The 18770-nt window shown below is 46.0% G+C and overlaps 1 protein-coding gene across 1 annotated transcript; it reads right to left on the bottom strand.

Moving 5' to 3' along the window:
• Positions 1–483: 483 nt before the first annotated feature.
• MINAR1 (membrane integral NOTCH2 associated receptor 1) lies at positions 484–18382 on the bottom strand. The gene is made up of 4 exons (XM_056500247.1): positions 18225–18382; positions 9439–11794; positions 7800–8054; positions 484–4339 (listed from the first exon to the last, which is right to left on the bottom strand). The coding sequence occupies exons 2-4, from the start codon at positions 11746–11748 to the stop codon at positions 4142–4144; spliced, it is 2763 nt and encodes a 920-aa protein (XP_056356222.1). The 5' UTR covers positions 11749–11794; positions 18225–18382; the 3' UTR covers positions 484–4141.
• Between the last annotated feature and the right edge of the window lie 388 nt (positions 18383–18770).

Raw genomic sequence — 18770 nt, forward strand, 5'->3', positions numbered from 1 at the left:
TCCACAGCTGCCCTCTGTAACCTCTGACAGTGGTAGGCTCAGCTCTACCTCTGTTTCAACACCTGGAGTTTTAAGACAACCTAATTTTGCAATTAACAACTCACAAGCAGCAAATTAAATTCATACAGGCACCCTAAGTAAACTGACTGCCTGTTCAGAGCTGATTATAAACACTTATCTATAGTACTGACATAAAAGGGCCAATGGTTGCATAAGCATTAATGTAAGTTAAACAGGTACCAAAATATTAGACATGACCTTGTTAATACAGTTGATAGGGAAAAACTCAGTCATGAAATAACCTATAAAATGAAATATGATTAGTGTCAAGAACTAATCTTGCAGAAGCCTAAACAATTTGATGCAAAGGAGCTTTTAAAAGAAACCAAACAAACTCATTTTTCATTATCTTCTGCCATCTTATTATTTCACAAGTTAGAAATCCATTAGCAATTCTGCCAAGAACTAGATAGGCTGCTTAGTTATCTAACACTGAGACACTCACATCCCATGGCTATCTTGATGTCCCTGAGGAAAAAGAAAACAACAGGAAAAGCAACGGAGTAATAAATTATTATAACTGTTTCATTAAAACTTAGGACACTGTAATTTTCAAGTTTATTTGGTGTTATATTTAAATGAACCAAAAGGCAACATTGTACAGTAACATTATAAAATAAAATTATTACATAGTACATTAACCAAAGCCCCATTAAAAAAAAAAAAAAAAAAAAAAAAAAAGCCTAAAAAGTCATTTGGGGACATATCCTACTCTTGCTCTTCTGCACACATGATTTATTAAACTCATTTAAAGCAGCACTCTTTTTTTAGGAAAAGCAAAATGGAATTTGCCCCCAAAATGGAGTATCTTCTCTTACAGTTCTTGCAGTTTCATTTTATCATGTGTAATATATCAAGTTTATAAGGCATAAATACGAAAAACAGTTCAATATGCTCATCATAATTTTAATTAAGTAATACAATCTAGGACACTTTTTCAATCACACCAAGGATTACAACGTACCTATAGCTTTAGTTTCTTTTTTTTTTTTTTATACAAAAGTCTATCATATAGTATACAGTGTATTGTAGTTGGTAACTGGTTCACAAGGTGGATCACAATATTCTTGCAGGTTAATATGTCAGGATTTCACCTAGTTTGTACACCCTGTGCAGGCTTCCTCCTTCCCTGGCTGCTCTCCTCCAGCAGCAGCATCCCTTTGCTCCATCCCCCTGCCTGTTTTAAGAAGGGCTCTGTGCCAGATGCAAATCCCACTGGGAATGGCTTGGGATGCACATCCCAGTGGTGCCAGGGAGCTGCCAGAGGCAGCAAGGAGTGGAGGAGACAGCAAGGCAGAGGCTCACACAGCAGCAGGAGTCAGGCTCTGCTCTCCCAGCTCCCCTCAGCTCTGGCACCATGGAAATGCTTCCAGAGACTGCAGGAGCTGAATGGAGCCCCAGGAGGGAATCCATGGCAAACCACAGTCTGGTGTGTAAGGAAACCACTGACCAATGGAGTGGTGCCACTGGCTGCTTGTGCAAAGTAGGGATGGGCAAAAGCACCTCAATAAATTAGGAAGCAGCAGGGATGTTTGGGATGCTGAGTGCTTGGGTTGGGCCAGCCTCACATCACCCACAGCTCCACAGCCTGCAAAGCCTTCCCAGGATTCTGGGCATCTCTAACAGATGAGCAAACACTCACCTGGTGCCAGCTGGATGAGTTGCACAGACAAACCCTGTGATCAGTAACACCCCCATACCCATCTCCTACCTCCCCTTAGGTTGATATTTTCTAAAATCAGATTGCTGAGATGCCCTGCTGCTGATTTGGGGCTGGGGGCAGCAGGGCCAGACTATTGATGGTAGAGCAAGAGGGGCTGGAGAAGGCAGGGGGTCTGTCCCACTCACCCTGCCCCTCCAAGGGTCTGGTGTGGGCAGGTGGGGGATTGACACTGTGCCCACAGGGCCACACCACTCCCTCCACCAGCCAAGGAGGAGAGCCACACATTCCCTGAAACCAGGAATAGGTTTTTCTACATATCAACCTAAATTGTGCATGAGGTAAACTGCAGAGCAGTGTCCTCCAGAGTGTTTTTCACATGTCTAATATTAGATATCTTGCTGGCAGCTCTGAACTGTCCCCAGAGGTTTCTCTACCTGCCTATATTTACTATACACAGGTCCTGAGCTCCTCTACTCAGGTGCTCTGAATCACACCACAACCAAAGGCAGCCTAAAATAGACAGTGTGAATTGCTCCCTCCCTGCTGTGACTCCATCCTGCAGCATCTGGGAGGAAAGAGAAATTATCTTGGTATAAAGAATGGGGCAAAGCCACAGAATTTGGGTCAGGATTCAGGCCAGGCAGGCACAGGTTTTGTCTGTGGGCCTATTCTTGTTCTCTATTTGCTGATGGGACATCCAACCCTGTGCTCACATTTATTTTTCTGATAGATCAACAGTCTCAGGAATCACCTATCCCTAAATAAAGCACAGCACGTGAGCAGCACAAACTGCAGGAAAGAACTGACACACGTCTAAAGTCACAACAAAGCCTTCACCTCCCACACACCCTTCCCTCAATACTTTTTATAAACCAGTCAGAAACAAACAGTGAGTGCAGCACATCCCAGAGAGCCAGAGGAAGGAGCATCCAGTGCTTTAGCTGCTGTGTCATTGTGTAGGGAGGCTGCTTCTGAAGAAACCAAATTACCCTTCCTAAAGAGCATTCACTAAAAGAATCTCCTTCCCCTTGGAGGACCACCAAGATCACATTATTTCCTGATAATACTTTTTTTCCCTTTTTTTTTCTATACATGACAGAAGAGTAATACTGTCTGGGTTTTTGCTTTCACTAACCATGACAGGCAATTTCTGTCCTAGCTTGAGAATTCCATCGAACCTGCTATTTGCATTTGGGATAAAGCATCAAATGGACATTTCCCATGGGATACAGACTGCTTGCTGTCCAGTAGATTCAACCATCATTCTTAAGTGCATTAGCAAGAGGGAAGCAAAAGATCTCCCTGTGCTGAACGCATTGCATCAGCAGCAAGTTTCTACCAGTGCTGAGAAATTGTGCCCTTAATATAAGTGCTCAGTAACCACCAGCCCTGCTGCTTGAGGAGCACTCAGAACTGTATAGAAGGCTTGTGGGAAAAGGACCTCCATTAGTACCCATTATGCTGTGATTTATGTTATGGGCTTAAAGTAGCAAAAAATTAAACAGTTCTATTTAGCCTACCATCTAAAAAAAGGCACAAAGACTTGTGGGGAAAAAAAAAAAAAAAAAAGTAACTGTTCAGATTACATTTCCAAGAACTTTAACAGTGTTGCTTTGATTTGCCAGCTTTGCTTGCTGGCAGGAGTGAAACTGAGACAATTTCACTGTCTGCAGAGGTAAAGAATACCCATTTGGCAAGTTTGCCAGCTCTATGCAAATGTTATTCAACAGAAGTAACTAAAATCCCTTGTGACTGTTTTAAAACATAATCTTTTTGGTCTGCAGCACATTGCACTTAACTAAGTACTCAGTGATGATAGAGTGGGTCTTAGGGCAAGACCAAATACAAAGAGCCCTTTTTAATCTGAACATAGGCATGAACTCTGTTCACAGCTACACAGTCTGCTTTCAAACAAATGATCATGAAATACATAAATACTATAAAATAAATACAATACATTCAGAGTTTTCTACATTGTAGAGAGCTGTTGAGACTTCCCTAGCTCCCTGATGTAATGCATATAGAACATTCCCTTCTATACAGTGCTACCTCCATGTACCCATATCTCCTTTAAATGCAACATAGCTCAGACAACCTTCCTCTTTTGCCTGGATTCTTGTCAGTCTCTGATTCTGTAAAACATCATATCATTCCTTTAGGAAAAAAAAACATATTGCACTTTTAAAAAATGCGTAAAAATCGAACCGAGTTCCCATTAACTCTACCACACAGTCTGTTATTTAAAATAGGACTTTTCCAAAAATGCACCTCTCGTCGTTGTGCGTTCTGCCTTCATTTGCAGGACACCCTCAGAACATTGTTCCTTAGCGAGCTCCTCACAGTTTTGCCAGCAGCCATTTGACAGGCAGCGTGGGCTGCCCGAGACGGGGGGCTGGGAGCCCCAGGTGTGTGCCAGGCTCAGGATTTCATGGTGCAGATGGGAACCACAATGACCAGGATGACCGTGCAGGCGGCCGCCGCGATCAGCGCCGCGATCTTGCAAACCTTCGCCCTCCTGAACTCGGCTTCCTTCCGCTTCAGCAACGAGTCGTAGCCTGGGGTGTAAATGTCTTCCATCCAGTACTCTAAGTTGTTTGGGTTTAAAGATTCTTGAGTCTAAAAATTCAAAGGAAACAGTGGTTAATTGTCTGGGGTCTGCTGTTAATAAACAAAGCAGATGTGCCTGGATCTGCTGTCAGGATAAAGTGGGTTATTGCCACTCCTCACACCCCTTCATCTCCTGGTCCCAATTCTATAAAGCTGACAAAAGTGGTAACAAAATACTGCAAAAAATAGATTCCTGCAACACTAAGATTCTGCTCCAAAATCCCTCACATACCTCTGATTTACTGGAAACTTCATCATCTCAGATGCCATTTAAATAAGATTCCTTTAATCTGCTCGACAGCAGAGGTGTCAGCAAGTGCTGGCCTGTTACTGTTAATAATTTTTAAATAATTAAAGCTCAACTGATAGGAAAGGTTCTTAATATATGCTCCTCATGCACTACATTTTATAAAGCTAACCCTAATTTTGGCACCATGATTTACTTGTAGGGCATGATTACCCAGCCCTGCTTTGGGGGCAATTTACAGACCCCTGCTCTGGAATGGCCTTGCCTAGGGACACAGGCAACCTGCAGAACTTTATCAGTATTTCCACCTGAATTACTTATTTTTTTATGTCTTACAGCTTTTTATTCCTAAGTATTTATGAGCTCTTCATGCTTTCCATTTTAACCTTGCTTGTTTTTTCCCTTTTAATCTCTGTGTTAGAGGAAAATAAGGGGAAAACTGGGGAAACCCAAACACTATGCATTACATTGAACTTAGCAGAAAGGAATGAAGCAAAAAGAAAATTTTGAAAAATGACAGCATTTCCTCAAAGCTGTCCCCTTTATTTGAGGCTCCAAAAGCCTATTTCTTTTTTTTTTTTTTTTTATGAAAAAGATTTCATATGAAAATATTACAGTGAGAACACCCTAACACAGACCATTCTGTGCTTGTAACAGTCCTGATCCAAAGCTTGTTGGACCCTGCAAAGAAACTCCAGCTGACCTAAGGAGGATTTGAGTAAGCCTTTAATTGACTAATTCAGATTTTGTAGCCATGAGCTATTGGCTCAAACTTTGCTTTGCCTGATAGCAGTATTTGTTTTATGTAAAGAATGACTAAAAAATGCAATATTATAGATATCTCAGAAATAAGCAATGAAAATTGAGCAATGGTTCTATGATCATTTAATGGACACCTCTATGACAGTGTTAGGATGCTGAAACAGAAGCCATCAGCCACATCTGTGATTCCATCTTTAGGGCTTTGAATGACCTATTTCAGCCTTGTGAAAAAAGGCAGCAATCTCATCTCTAAAGGCATCAGAAAACAGCCTGATACTGTTTCATCCCAGTGGATCATCATACTCAGAGCAAAGCAATGAATTTCACACAGAGCCCACACCTGGGACAAGCTTTGGGCCTGACTAGTTTTGCAATTTCTCTTTTTGGAGGAAAACCCAGCGGACTTGTCAGGCTCCAGGAGAAATTTTAAGTAAACAAAAGTAGAAAAACCCCAAAGATAGGCATACTATGCTTCAAGGAAATTGCAGTTTTGGACCTGTCTGCCTTGGCATTGACCTTTTAACTACTTCAGAAGGAAGATGCATTATTAAAAAGGCCCATTACTGTTAATCAGCTTCCTTTCCCATTTCATTGCCAGACGTAGGAATGTTCATTAAGGCATAATGTATTTACTTTCAGTTCTAATAAACTTAATCACTGGGAAAAAAAGCCCACTCATCAGTCTGTGTCTATTTTTTACGTTTGTCAGTGAGCTCCATTACAAAGTCTAGACATGGGCTTTGCAGGGTAGATGCAATTCTGACAGTCTTTTTGGAGGGAGAGAATCAAACAAGGAAACTTCTATCACCTTTATCCTAAAGATAAATGGCAATAAGCCGATTTCTCTGGTTTGCTCACAGTCATGCAGAGCTGCTTACAGAGAACAAAACAGCCCAACGAGGAGCAGATGGAGAACGCTTCTCCCAGAGGGGCTTTGCTTCCAAATATCACCTCCCTTATTGCCTCACACAGCAGGTAAGTGATGCTTTGTGACTGCCTGCTGCAGAGGAACTTCTTCCAGCCTATTCCTACTCTAGCATACAGCCTGCAATGCCTGGGTTAGGAATTTGGTAAGCCCTCTAAAGCTTTTAAGACCCAAAAAGCAGCAGGGAGCTGAGGCAAGATGCAGCCTGCTCCCTGTGCTGCTTGGTTTCTCTCTGAGTGCACTTTAGCCACAGCAAGGAGCTGGTGAGGACAGGGAAGTTTGCATGAGCCAAGCAAGGAGGTGAAATTGTTGTGCACAAATTCCTGCCCACTCAAGGGAACTGCACTACAGCACTGTGTGGGTTTCAAATCCAAATCAGCCAGCTCAGGGTCCTGAGGCACAGCATCCTGATGCTTTCCTAGGGATTAGTCTGATGGGTTTGGAGCTGGCTTGGGTTCCTCAGCACTGAGCCACGAGGGCTGGCATGGAGCAGCCAAGTCTCAGACTCTTCCACGCCACCTTCCCTGGCAGACAAGCTGTGGAGACAAGGAGACTTCCTCCTTGAGCATGGCTGCACCCCACAGGCTGCTGCCCAAAATGCCTGAGCTCAGCACCAGACCCCAACACTGGTCCCACATTCTACTATCAAAGTGCACATAAATGATACACAGTTATTTGCACATCGGTGTGCACCTCATTGTGTGACACGTTTTGGGTTTCAGACCAAGAAATGAAACATTTCTTCAGTCTTTATGCATTTTGGATGTTATTCTTCAGGTTTCCTCTTTAAACCTCTGTTCAGATATCTTCCTTCCTAAAAGATGTGTTGTGGTTTATCAGACTACACAGGGTACCCAATGAGGGTGCTCATTTTATTTCAGGTTTGTGGTTTTGTTTTGGGAGAATGTAAATGCAAAATTTGAATTTGTCTCCTCTGCTTGTTGCACAAGAGCCTGCACACCTATGAGCTGAACCACAATGCAAACTAGACACACATTAGTTGCCTGGCTGGTTTCCAACAGCCACTTCAAAGCTTCAACACTGACATGTTTCAAAACCAGTCATGATATTGAACATCTTCTACAAGCATTTAATGTCTCATGTTCCTAGTAAAATGGGGAAAAAAAGAACCCTAACACTGCAATTCCCTGTGAATAATTCAGAGAGAACAAAGACAGAGGAAATACAGCAGTCCCAGCTCCTGCACCACTCTGCCTTGCTGCAGTGAGGGACCAGTTCACCTCCACACTCCCTTATTCCCCAACTCTTCTTTAGAGCTACTAAAGCCACAATGGCTTAGAAGACATCTCTCCATTGCAGAATAAGCTGGGAGCATCAACCTGTCAAGGATCACCATTCAGCAATGAAACATTCACATTCTTCAGTGTCCCTGGCCAGGATGGATAGGGATCAGCAAGATTAGAGGCTCAACAATCCACAGCTCTTTCCTGAGCTATCCAAATCCCTTCTTAAATGCATATTCTGGCAACATCCATTTGAAACCAAGCCATTCAAATTAAACAAATGAGACTCACTTGTAGATCCAAGGCTGCAATCTTGCCTTTATCCCCCGAATTCCTCGTGTATTCCTCTATGGTCCATGATGGCTGGGCACGTTTCACTTCAGCCAGCTCTGTCAACCTCATGTCTGTGTAGAGAGGGTTGCTTTTCATGTGTGACTTGAGAGATGCAGGGTAGGGATGAGGACTAAAGACTTGTTCAATCAAGAAAGCGTCTTTTGGCTGTTTAGAGAGTCTATGTGGCTGTGGGATTTCGTATTGCCTGTCTGCCTGCAATGGGGTTTAAAAGAATTTGAGAGAAAAAACAAGACTATGAGGGAGTTAAACACCAAAGACAGAGATATTCCCTTCAGAAGCACCATGTGATAAAAAATAGACCAGCTGGGATAAAGATTTTGGATAGCCTTCATCCATTTGCCCACCTTCTTCTCACAAACAAACCACAGAGGTATGAAGTATTTTAGAGACACAACTCCATGTTCTCTATAACATGATCACAATGCTGATGCAGTAGAAGAAATTTAGGGTTTGTGGTCTTCAGATATCAAAAAACTATTTTGAAAATGGCCCTGACATCCAGAGAAGCCCAGCTGATCTGCAAAAGCTGAGAGACACAAGCAGGCTTCCAGGTTTCTGTTTCCAGATCAAATCCTAACATGAAGTATTCTTGAGGGATGCAGCATCTGTGGTACCATCCAGTGCCAGCCACAGGCCACTGAATGTCATCCTAAGCAAAGCAAAGTACAGAGAAGCCAAGGTTTGGGCTGACTGAGGATGGCCTTCTTCCCCCTCTGCAGTCTAGCAATAAACCATGGTTTGTACTTTCTTGTTCATCCAACCACATTTATTTCCATCAACCCTCTTCCTCTCTCTTCTCAACCCTTCTCTGCCCTCACACCCCACTGTAAGGAGGCACAGCATGCCTGTTGAGTGGTCACAATTGACAAGGGGCTGCAGGAGCCCTCCCCTCCCCAAACAGAAACAAGCACCCACCCCGTGCAGCTCCAACACCCAGAGCCCTGCACAGGGGCAGCCAGGACATCCATGGGGGCAGTGAAGGGGGCACAGGGAACCTGCTGGGAGGATGGGCAGAGTTTTTCTACCCAGCCAACCCAAGAGCACAGCTACACTGCAATTCCATAACAGGAGGCCTAAGACTCATTTAAAAGAGAGAACACAACTACAATGAGCATCTCACAGTACACATAGAAGGGTATTTTTCCTTGAGGGATTTGAACTCCTGAACCTATTTTGTTGGCTTTAAAATATGTACATACTTCTCTGATAAAAGCCATCAAAAATTCAATTTCAAAATATCCCTTCTAAAACAATCATTAAATAATTTCAGTTTTCTCCACGATAATTACCAGACCTCCTTATATTGCTACAGATGATAAATACAATAACCTTCCCAACAGGGCACCCACATTACCACTCTCCAGAAAAGCAAAGCTTTTAAGAAGCAACTTGGCCATTTTGCAGCTCATAAGTAAGAACCAACAGGTACAAAATCACTCTATTATGATAACAATAAAGGCGGGCCTAACATGCAGGGCAAAGCATTGTCATACCCTAAGGCTTGTGATGACTATGGACGACATTCATAACCACATTATTTTTAAGTATTTATTATGTGAGTTAAAGTTGAAATTACCTCTTTAGATTTCCTGTGCCAGTCCTTATTTTCTCCTCCATCTCTCTCTTTCATCTCCTCCTCTGTGATGCCAACTTGGTTGGTGTAAGTAATAGCTCTCCAGTCTCGGGGAGAGTTTGAAATACTTGCTATTTTGGATTCAGTTGCACTGTTTTCTTCTGTTAATGATCTTGATGATCTCCTAGTAAACAAACTTTTTTTTAAGGCCTTTACTCGAAGACTCTCGCTATTACTTCCACTGGCATCTGAACAGCACCATTCTGGATTATTCTCCAGTTTGCCTCCATGAGGAGTATTGTGGCACTGAAATATCTGCGGGGAGTTGCTCTCATCTGACGCGGCATCACTCGTCAAAGAGTTGAGATCTATTTGCACGCTGACCTTCTCTGGCTGCTGGATTTTTTGATCCAGCTTGCTTAATTTTCCCAGGACTTGAGATATTTCTTCTCGGACACCTGAGAGAGATTCCAGTTTCTTCTCTATTTCACCAATCCTCAAGACTAATTTGCAGACACTGGTCTTCAGCTCATCATCTGTGTTGCTGACATCTGCCCTGACCACTTTATCCAGTTTGTTACAGGCACTCCCATTGGAGATCTTAGTCAAATTGTGCTCAGGTGAGCTCTCACAGTCTGATTTATGCACCTGAGACAAGGAGCCAGTGCTGTTGTAGCATGAGGACTGCATCACTCCCGTGGACCCGCTGATGCTCATGTCATCCAAAAACCGGAAAATGTCACTGATGTCATCGCTCACGATTTCGGAGTCGTCATCCGAGTGCTTCAGAGAGTGCCGCTCGCTGTACTTGGCCTGGCCAGCTGCACACAGATCCTTGCACTTCTTGTGGTCCAGAGCCTGCTGCTCCGTTTGTGTCCCAACGCTCATGGTCCTGTCAATGCTCACGATCTGGACAGAAGTGCAGTTAATGCTTTTATCCTTAAACTTTTTGACTGGCTCATGTTTCTCCACGTCTAGAATGGAAGGAATTTCCTTAGCTTTATGCCCATTGGGTTTCACAGCATAGTTTGCCTGCATAATTGGTTGTTGATCCTTTGCATTTAGGTAGGACTGATGCCTGTCAACTGAAGGAAAGTTTGGAGATGGGTTGCTCGAACTCTGGTATCGTGGTTTCTCTTCAGACTGCTTCCTATTAAAAAATGAGCGTTCAAAGTCAGGGACCTCCTCAGTATTTAAACTCCAGCTTTTAGCTGGCCAGGCAGTTTGCTTGGTTGGCTTTCCAGTCCACTTTTTGGTCTCCTGTGGTCCAAGAACAGTAGTTGGGCCAAAATATGTTGAAGCTTGAAGATCATCTAAACTTTCATGTTTCGCTCGCCTTTTGTCTGGTATAGGAGAATAAATCGGATTCAAGTACTGGCTGCTGTATGGCATTTCAAAGCTGTGGTTGAAGAAAGTCTGCTTAGAGCTTTCTTTCCTGTTCTGAGGCTCTCTGTGTCCATCTTCTGGCGTTTTGTTGGATGGTATTAAGTTGGGAGATATTGTAATCAGATTATGAAAATCTTCTTTGAATATATTTCTTTTCTGGACACACGACTGCATCATGAACGGCTCGTCATTTGAAATGAAAGTTTCTTTTATGCCTGCACTTATAGGCAAGGAATCCTGGTCTGAAATAGATTCATTTTCAATGTTCATGGGGAAGTAGGTGCTCTGCATCTCACATGGTGGGGAGGTGGCGATGGAGTAGGACGCCAGTGCCTGCAGCCTGTCCAGAGAGGCAGCCCGGCCCTTCATGTCCTTACTAACACCGAGCAGGAAGTTGGGTTCTGACGAGGGGACGAACTGCTGGCAGTCTTTGCAGTCCATCTTTCTGCATTTTGAAGACCTCCTGACTGGGAAGCCCCGGGCAAAGTCCTGGTCGTTGAGCTCACAGTTGGGCACACAGTCAGGCACGCAGTCTGCTATATTGCAGATCTCTGTGTCAGACCTACAGGACTCGAAGGACTCCTTCTTCTTCACTTTGTGCCTTGCCACTGGAAGCTTCTCCTTGGCCACTCCCCCGTTCATTTGTATGAGGTTGAATATTGTTACTATATCTGCTGCAACCATGATTTTCTTTGATTGCTGATTGTTTACAGTGCATCTCATTTTGTCTTTGAACAAAGTCGCTGGGAAATTAGGATCCAGGCAAGCAGTGTAAAACAGCACACTTCTGAGCTTGGCCAACTGGGATAAATCAAACCTTGCACACAGGGACTTGCAGAGATCCTGGTAAGAAACAGTATTCTGCTTTGTGTCCAGCTCCTCCAATATCTTCACCAGGAAGAGTGAGGATTCCTGGCTGGATTCCATGGCTTAAGCGTATTTTGTCGTTCAGCCTGGAAACCGTGTTCCACTTCTACAGCAACACAAAAAAGACTGTAAGTCACTGACAGATAATACCCAGGGCCTTGCACCTCAGCCAGAGATGGGGCCTGGCTCCCTAACCATGCCATCCAGGGCTTGCTTTTATAACCCACCCTCATGTTCTGAACTTCAGGCTGCAATCCTAGCATCCAATAAATCAATACTTAAATGGAATCAGGGTTTTATCTGAGAAGGCTCCTTTATGCCAATGTCTACTAAAGCAACCAGGCAAATAAACAGCAGAAGCTTTGGAGAGGCTGAACTAATGGCAGATAGACAATCCCAGCCTGCTTTCTATGGGACTGTCACAGAATTTCTTATCAACTTATGAGAGGTTCAAAGCACAGTTTGAGCACCAAATTGTCTGCAATAATTCCAGTCCTAACCTAACCAGGGCTGATCTACTGCACCATGACATGTGGTTTTCATATCTGAATGCAAATGGCTCTGAGGAAGATTTTCTGACAATAAACTTCTGATATGTTTTTAGGAGCTATCTGAGAACATCTTGCTTACTTTAAAACATCATTTTCTCCTCTACTCTGAATTATCTCCTTTGGATACTTTGACATATTTTTTCCAGAAATATGTTTTCTTAAGAATAAGGTTCAGGTATGGAAAAGTTGCCAGTTCTCAAGTCTGTGTGGGCCCCGTTCCAGCTCTTAAGTCCAAAATGTAGCAAAGAATGGAAGGAGTTAAAAAGAAAATCCTACTGAACCTTGAAACCAATCCAGCAGATGCTAGAGGGCTGGCTGCCAATCAGGTTGGATTTGAAGACAGAGAAATATCAAGGACAGAGAACATCCTCTTCAGTGATGTGCTCCCAGTGAAGCCTAGGAGTGCATTTCCATTCACCATCCCAAAATGACAGGGCAGAGGTGAAGAGCAAAAGCTTCACATTTATGTGGATAACAGGAATAGCTTAAACGAGCACAGCTAACACTAGCAAACATCTTGGGGAGAATATAAACCCCTGCACTTTCAGAACTGAAACCAACCTTTAGCTATTATGGATTAGGAAAGGATGTTGATGATTTTTCATCCATGTATTGTGAATATCCTTGTCAGTGTCTCTGCTGTTGCCTACTAGGAAAGACAGAGCACAGGATGATGCAGTCTGCCAATTGCTATGTTGGGTCACTCTGTCTTTGTTATTCTTACTGATGGGAAACAGAGAGGACTTCTGTCATTACTAAAAAGGTATGTTATCTTCCCCCATTCACTCCCACCCTGGATGACCCCTGGAACTGGCCTCTCCTCCATCAAGTGCAGAGTATCCACCCAAATGGCAAAGTACTGAACTTGAACAAGAACATTGCAAGGTTTGTTATTACTCATTCTAAAAGGCACCTTCTGGTCAAAAGCCTCAGGACTCCTGAGCATCACTCCAGAATCCAGGGCTCCTGTTTCATCTCCTGCCCTGACATTACACATCAGTGACTGCTATCAGTATCAGAAGCCAGAGTACTTCAGTTTTATAATAGTTACCCAAAAGAATATGAAACAAGTCTCCATATTAACTCAGTTGTTTATTTAAATAATATCTTTCTACTGCATGTGATCAGGAGCTGAGCAGCAGCAATGTGAATGTATTTCTGTGGCTGTAAACACAGTTCTCAGAAATCAATGGCTGCAGGGATTTTCCAACACCTCCGCTGCATGCATGTTTGCTTTTAAAGCTCCTGTATTATGCATAGCAGCACAACTCTTCTGCCAGCTGACAAAAGAGAAAACAAGTGTTACTGCTCTGTGCTCAGCTCCAAGAAGTAATGCAAAAGGCTGGAGCAGGGTGCTTGTATCCTCTTTCTCTCAGCAGTGTGTGCTTGGAGGCACAGCCTCTTTCACAGCCTACCTTTGTATTTCTCTGACATGTCACCACTAATGATGCTCCCAAGCTAGGTCCAAACTCTGCTAGTTACCACCAAGGCTACCAAGTCCTCACAGAATAAACTTCACATGTGGAGCTCAGAGACATTCCCAACTGCCAGGGGACTGGCATTGCAAGTCAATTTTCTGCATGTTATAAATCTGCCACTTGGGACAGGAGTGAAAATATGTCTTTTTGTCACCTCCAGGCTGAATACCAGCAAAAGCAACTATCTCTTCCTATTTGTAAATTCACAGCTTCTTGCAAGCCCCTCACCTGGATATGCATTTTCACAGCCTGATGCACACCCTGTGCTGCCCTGCCTTCTCCCCACTCACACTCCTGTAAAACACCCAAGTAGCCAGTTTGCACTAATGTACTTTTGAAAAGTGTCAACCCATTCTGCTCCTCACCTGTCTTTACTCTCTCATCCCAGTGAGGATAGCCTAGGTACAGCTTCTTAAACATTTTTGCTTTGTACCAAGCCATTCTTAGCATCATCAGAGGTTTTAACCTCAATTCAGATTTCTAAACACTATGAATCTGGTAAAACTCAGGTGCAGCCTGATTTGCAATGCTGCTGAGTGATGACAAGCTCAGTAATTTGAGTGGAAACCATGCTGCATACCCCTAATCTTATGCTGCTTTTACTCAGCACCAACCAGGACCCTTGTTTTGGGGACCTCAATCCATACACAAGTAAGGCAAGGCACCGAAGCACAGACCCAAAGCAGGAGAGCTCAGCTAGGCTGGGTTGGCTCAGTCCTGCCCCTGTGCTCCCAGATCCAAGCCTGGCAGCTGACAGTCAGCTATAAAGCAGTGAGAGGTCAGGGAGGTGACAGAGGCTTTGAGACAAGGGTGACCAGGAGAGAGCTGAACCTGCTCAGGTGGGAATTCAGCCAGTTCATTCAACTGAGACTCTGCTATGGGAGGTAGAAACTCAGATATAGGCCTTGAGGAAAAGAAAGCTAGCTAGGAGCTGGAATAATTTCCTCTTCACCCCTTGGCTGTTCACAAACAGCTTTTTGGTGTGAGAGCATTTTAGGTGTGTAAGATATCTCTGGGCTTCAGCCTGAGCATGGAAATTGGTGTTCCCTTGTGCCAGAGCATCCATTGCTGCTAGTGGAGCATCAACAGATTTGGGCTGTGAAGAACAGGATGCACTACCCCATAAGGATAATATATAAGGGCCTTGGAATCTTGTTTCCTGGTTCAGGGCTGTAAAACCTGGTGCCAAAATTTTTAGTGGCACATTAAGCTCCTCTGTCTCTTGTCAAGCCTCCTAACAGCCTGCCACAAAGACAGGTGCTTCTTGGCAGGCCAGCCCAGGAGCTGCCACAGTCCGGGTGCCAAGCACTTGGCCATGCACCATCTCAGCCATTATGTCCACATTCATTCAGCATCTCTCAAAGCAGGACCAGAATAGACCTAGACGTAGCACAAAAATGCAGAGCTCTGAAATCAGCACAGGAAGGCCTTTCAAAGAGGGTACAGGGTCACGAATCAGTGAGAATGGAAGCACCCACAACAAGAGCACCAGCACAGGGTCTCCTCAGATGGCCCCAATTCCACCAAGGTCCTCGTGCCTTACCCTCACTGCCAGCAGCCACACACACCCCCCAGCCCCCCTCAAACTGACTCTGGCTTATTTATCTTCACCAAGACCATCTCTGACCAAAGGAGCCACTTAACATTTCATCCTTAATGGTTTTGTTATATGAACACTGGAAGGGTCGCTTTGACTCAGCTTCCCGAGATCTGACATTTGCTGCTCTAATAGCACAATTATATCCCAGCATGGACTTGCAGAGCATCATATTGCACAGCCAGTCGATGGGGGCTGGCTCTCCTTGCACGCAGATGAGCTCCAGATTTACCACAAATCGATGTCTTCTTGCCCTGCACCGGGAGCAATGAACTGAGCTCTCATCTTACCACTAACCCACTGTCTCAGCCTCTGGAGGAGAAGTCCAAGAATATTACAATTGCAACCTCCATCCCCAGTGGAGCTTTCTGCTGCACAAAGGGAATATACTGTTCTATTTTCTGGTGTCTTTAGGAGCCAAGCTTCCATGAAACCTCTCCCCTGTGGTTTTCCAGCCCATGGGAACGTGCAGACTCTTTCATGCATCTTGCTTCCTTGCAGAAAAGCCAGAATGCACTTCCCATCCTCACCACCTCCCAAATCAGCAGTGGGGTGAGGGTGGTCCCCTCACCTCCTGACTACCCTATAAATTTGCCATCCACAGGAACTCATTAAATTAATACTGCTTTCCAGTTGCCCTGGTTGCTTTCCTGTGACTCCTTCAGCCCAAACCCTGCCCTGCCAAGTGGTCTAAGGGCAGCACAAATTGGGGCAGATAAACCCCAGCACAGGATTCAAGAGACAGTCCCACCCTCGACCTCCCTGAGCAGCTGCAGAGTGGCAAGGTGCCCTGCACGAGTCTGAATCATGGCCACTGGCAGACAGACCACATTGTCTTCCTCTCTTATTTCCTCCTTCATTTCCTTCCCTGCTCTTTGTGCCACTGACATTTGCTCTCCCCATTTCCCAATATCCACAGCAGGTGCAGGTAACACACAGATGTGACTGCTGGTGTCATCTTTTCCCCTCTCCCTTTGATTTGCCAGCCAAGAGGGAAACAGCATCCTTGTTTTGTTCCCCCACGGTGACTGGCCACCCCAGAATGCCACCACAGCACGGCAGACAGCGAGTGATCCTTGCATAAATTCCCTCAGAAAGAGCCAGCCACTTCAGCACAGCACAACATTAATACAGAGCCAGTGATCTGCTGTTTTACTATTAACTTCTGCTCATAAATCATTCAGCCCGTCTTCCCAACACCAGATACTATAAAACAAGGCAGGCAACACTTGCCTCACACGAAATGTAACCCATCCAGACAGAATTCAGTTTTTGTTTTCTCCCACACTCATAAATCCATTTCTCCGCCAAAACATTAAGAAATTTCTGATGAAGGAATGGGGACCTCGAGCCCCATCTGGCTTCCACTGCACACAGGCACTGGAGCTGGCACTCGGGGAAACAATGCCTGTTTCTGCACACCTTTCTCCTCCTCCTCCCTCCAGCCTTCTGCTGCTCATTAAAAAGAAAACTAAAACGCGCACTTTGGAGCCCTGCCCGAGCAATGGCAACTCTCTTCTCCACCTTTCATTGAAGAGAAAAGTCCTCCTGCCCGGTCCGGCACCGGCTGTCTCCTCCGGACTCTCCAGGGCTGCGAGGCGCAGGGAGGGCTCAGCCCCTGGGCAGGGGGCGGTGGGTGCTGGCTCTCTCTCTGCCTCGCCGCTGTGGTTTTCATTCAGCCCTTCGCAGCCGAAGGGAATGAACACATGAACACCCGCATGCCGGATTCACGGTGCCCGGGCACCGGCTCGCTGCTGCCGTATACGGGAGCGATACACACCCCGCATCCTCCCGAGCATCCCACTGCCACCCTCCTCCCGCGGTCACCGGGGGTCGCTGGGAACAGCACGGGAAGAAGTTGCGATTTTCTGGCTCTTATCTTCTGTGAATGAACCCTGGAAAACCGCGCTTTACAAACGCAGCGTCTTAACAGAGGCAGGCTCTGCTGTAAAAGGACTCTGCACAACACTTCAGCTTCCCAACACCCCAGAATTCAGCGGTTTTTAAAGGATCTGAGCGCATAAATTAAGGGAACTTGTGGATAAAAGCAGTGGACCCTCACGGCTGTGCCAGAGCTCAAGTCGAACAGGATTTGCCATTGATTTTTCTTGCACAGTAACATTGGGCTGAATATTTGCATGGTTCAGTTATGCAATCCAGATTAAGGTATCTCTACGATCTGGGAAAGTGCAAACAATCATTCTAAAACTGTGAAATAAATTACTTGAATTATTATTGCATCATATACTCTTGGTTATTCTTTGCCAACTCTTGGCCCATACAGACACACACAAACACTGTCCTCCCAATACATTATTAGAGCACACCAAACCGCATTTTTGCTGGAATTTTTTGTATAAGGAGGCACCATTAAAAACACTGACAAACAGACACAAAAAAAGTCTAATTGAATTAAATGTAAGCCATTCATCCCATCTGTGGGCAACCTGGATTTTTGCACAGCAAACCTATAACAATCTCAGTGCCACCCCAGACCTGACTGCTCCCTTGCCCTGGCGGGTCCAGCTTCCCCGATCCCCATCCCTCCAGACTCCGTTTGGGGTCCCCGGGGCTCAGCCCAAGGGTCACCCACTTGCTCTGGGCAGATCCAGATGTGCGGGACTGGAGTGGAGCTGCCAAAGTCCCAGGCGGAGTTTCACGATTTTGGCGTACCCCCTTTCCTAGAGAGCGTAACAAGGAGGCAGGACCCCGGGGCAGCGGTGGGGACACAGGGGCTGCGAGATCCCTTACCTGCACCTCCTCCTCCTTCTCCCAGCCCGGCGGGGGAAGCCGGTGCCGTCCGCATCCCCGGGTGTCAGCGCATCCCTGGGACCGGAGAGCGGGGGTGTTTGTGCTCGGCACCCCTGTCCCCCAGCCCACCCTGCGCACCCCTCCGCACCTGCGGCTCACCTGCGGGCTCCGCCTGCCTCCGGCGCGGGGAGCGCGGCCGTCACGGCTGCATCTGCCGCTGCAGCAGCCGCTTCCCGGCCAGGAGCAGGAGGAGGAGGAGGAGGAGGAAGAGCCCGAGCCTGAAGCCCCAGCAGGGTGCCATAGCGCCGGGCTGCGCTGACAAAGGCGGCAGCAGGTTGGCATGGGAGGAGGGAGAGAGGGGAGGAGAGAGGCGAGAGAAGGAGGGGAGACGGGCGGGAGCTGCACAAGCCGAGCCTCCCCGCACCGCCCCCGGTCCCGCAGCCGCGGCAGGGCTGCCCCGATCGGCCCCGGGCGCTGCGGCAGCGCCGGCCCGGCCCCGGCTCCGCAGGGACCGAGACCCGCTTCCCTAAACCATTATATCCCTGTTATTTTTATTATTAGTGTGAGTCCCGGCGCTCCTCGGGGCGGCGGACAGCGCTCGGCTCCCCCGCACCGCCAGCCCCGCTGTCCGGGCAGGGAACAGCGCCTGGTGCAGAGGCGGGCAGGGAAGGGGGTGCCCAGAGGGAAAGAGCCCCACATGGAGAG

The sequence above is a fragment of the Oenanthe melanoleuca genome, chromosome 10, assembly GCF_029582105.1.
Source record: "Oenanthe melanoleuca isolate GR-GAL-2019-014 chromosome 10, OMel1.0, whole genome shotgun sequence".
Classification (NCBI taxonomy): Eukaryota; Metazoa; Chordata; class Aves; order Passeriformes; family Muscicapidae; genus Oenanthe; species Oenanthe melanoleuca.

Bases quoted from the DNA above. Each gene is read 5' to 3' on its own strand.
- MINAR1 (XM_056500247.1), bottom strand. From the start codon at position 11,748: ATGGAATCCAGCCAGGAATCCTCACTCTTCCTGGTGAAGATATTGGAG. The intron at 8,055-9,438 runs GTAATTTCAACT...ACCCCATTGCAG, and splicing joins GGCACAGGAAATCTAAAGAG to GCAGACAGGCAATACGAAAT. The intron at 4,340-7,799 runs GTGAGTCTCATT...TTGAATTTTTAG, and splicing joins TTGCAGCCTTGGATCTACAA to ACTCAAGAATCTTTAAACCC.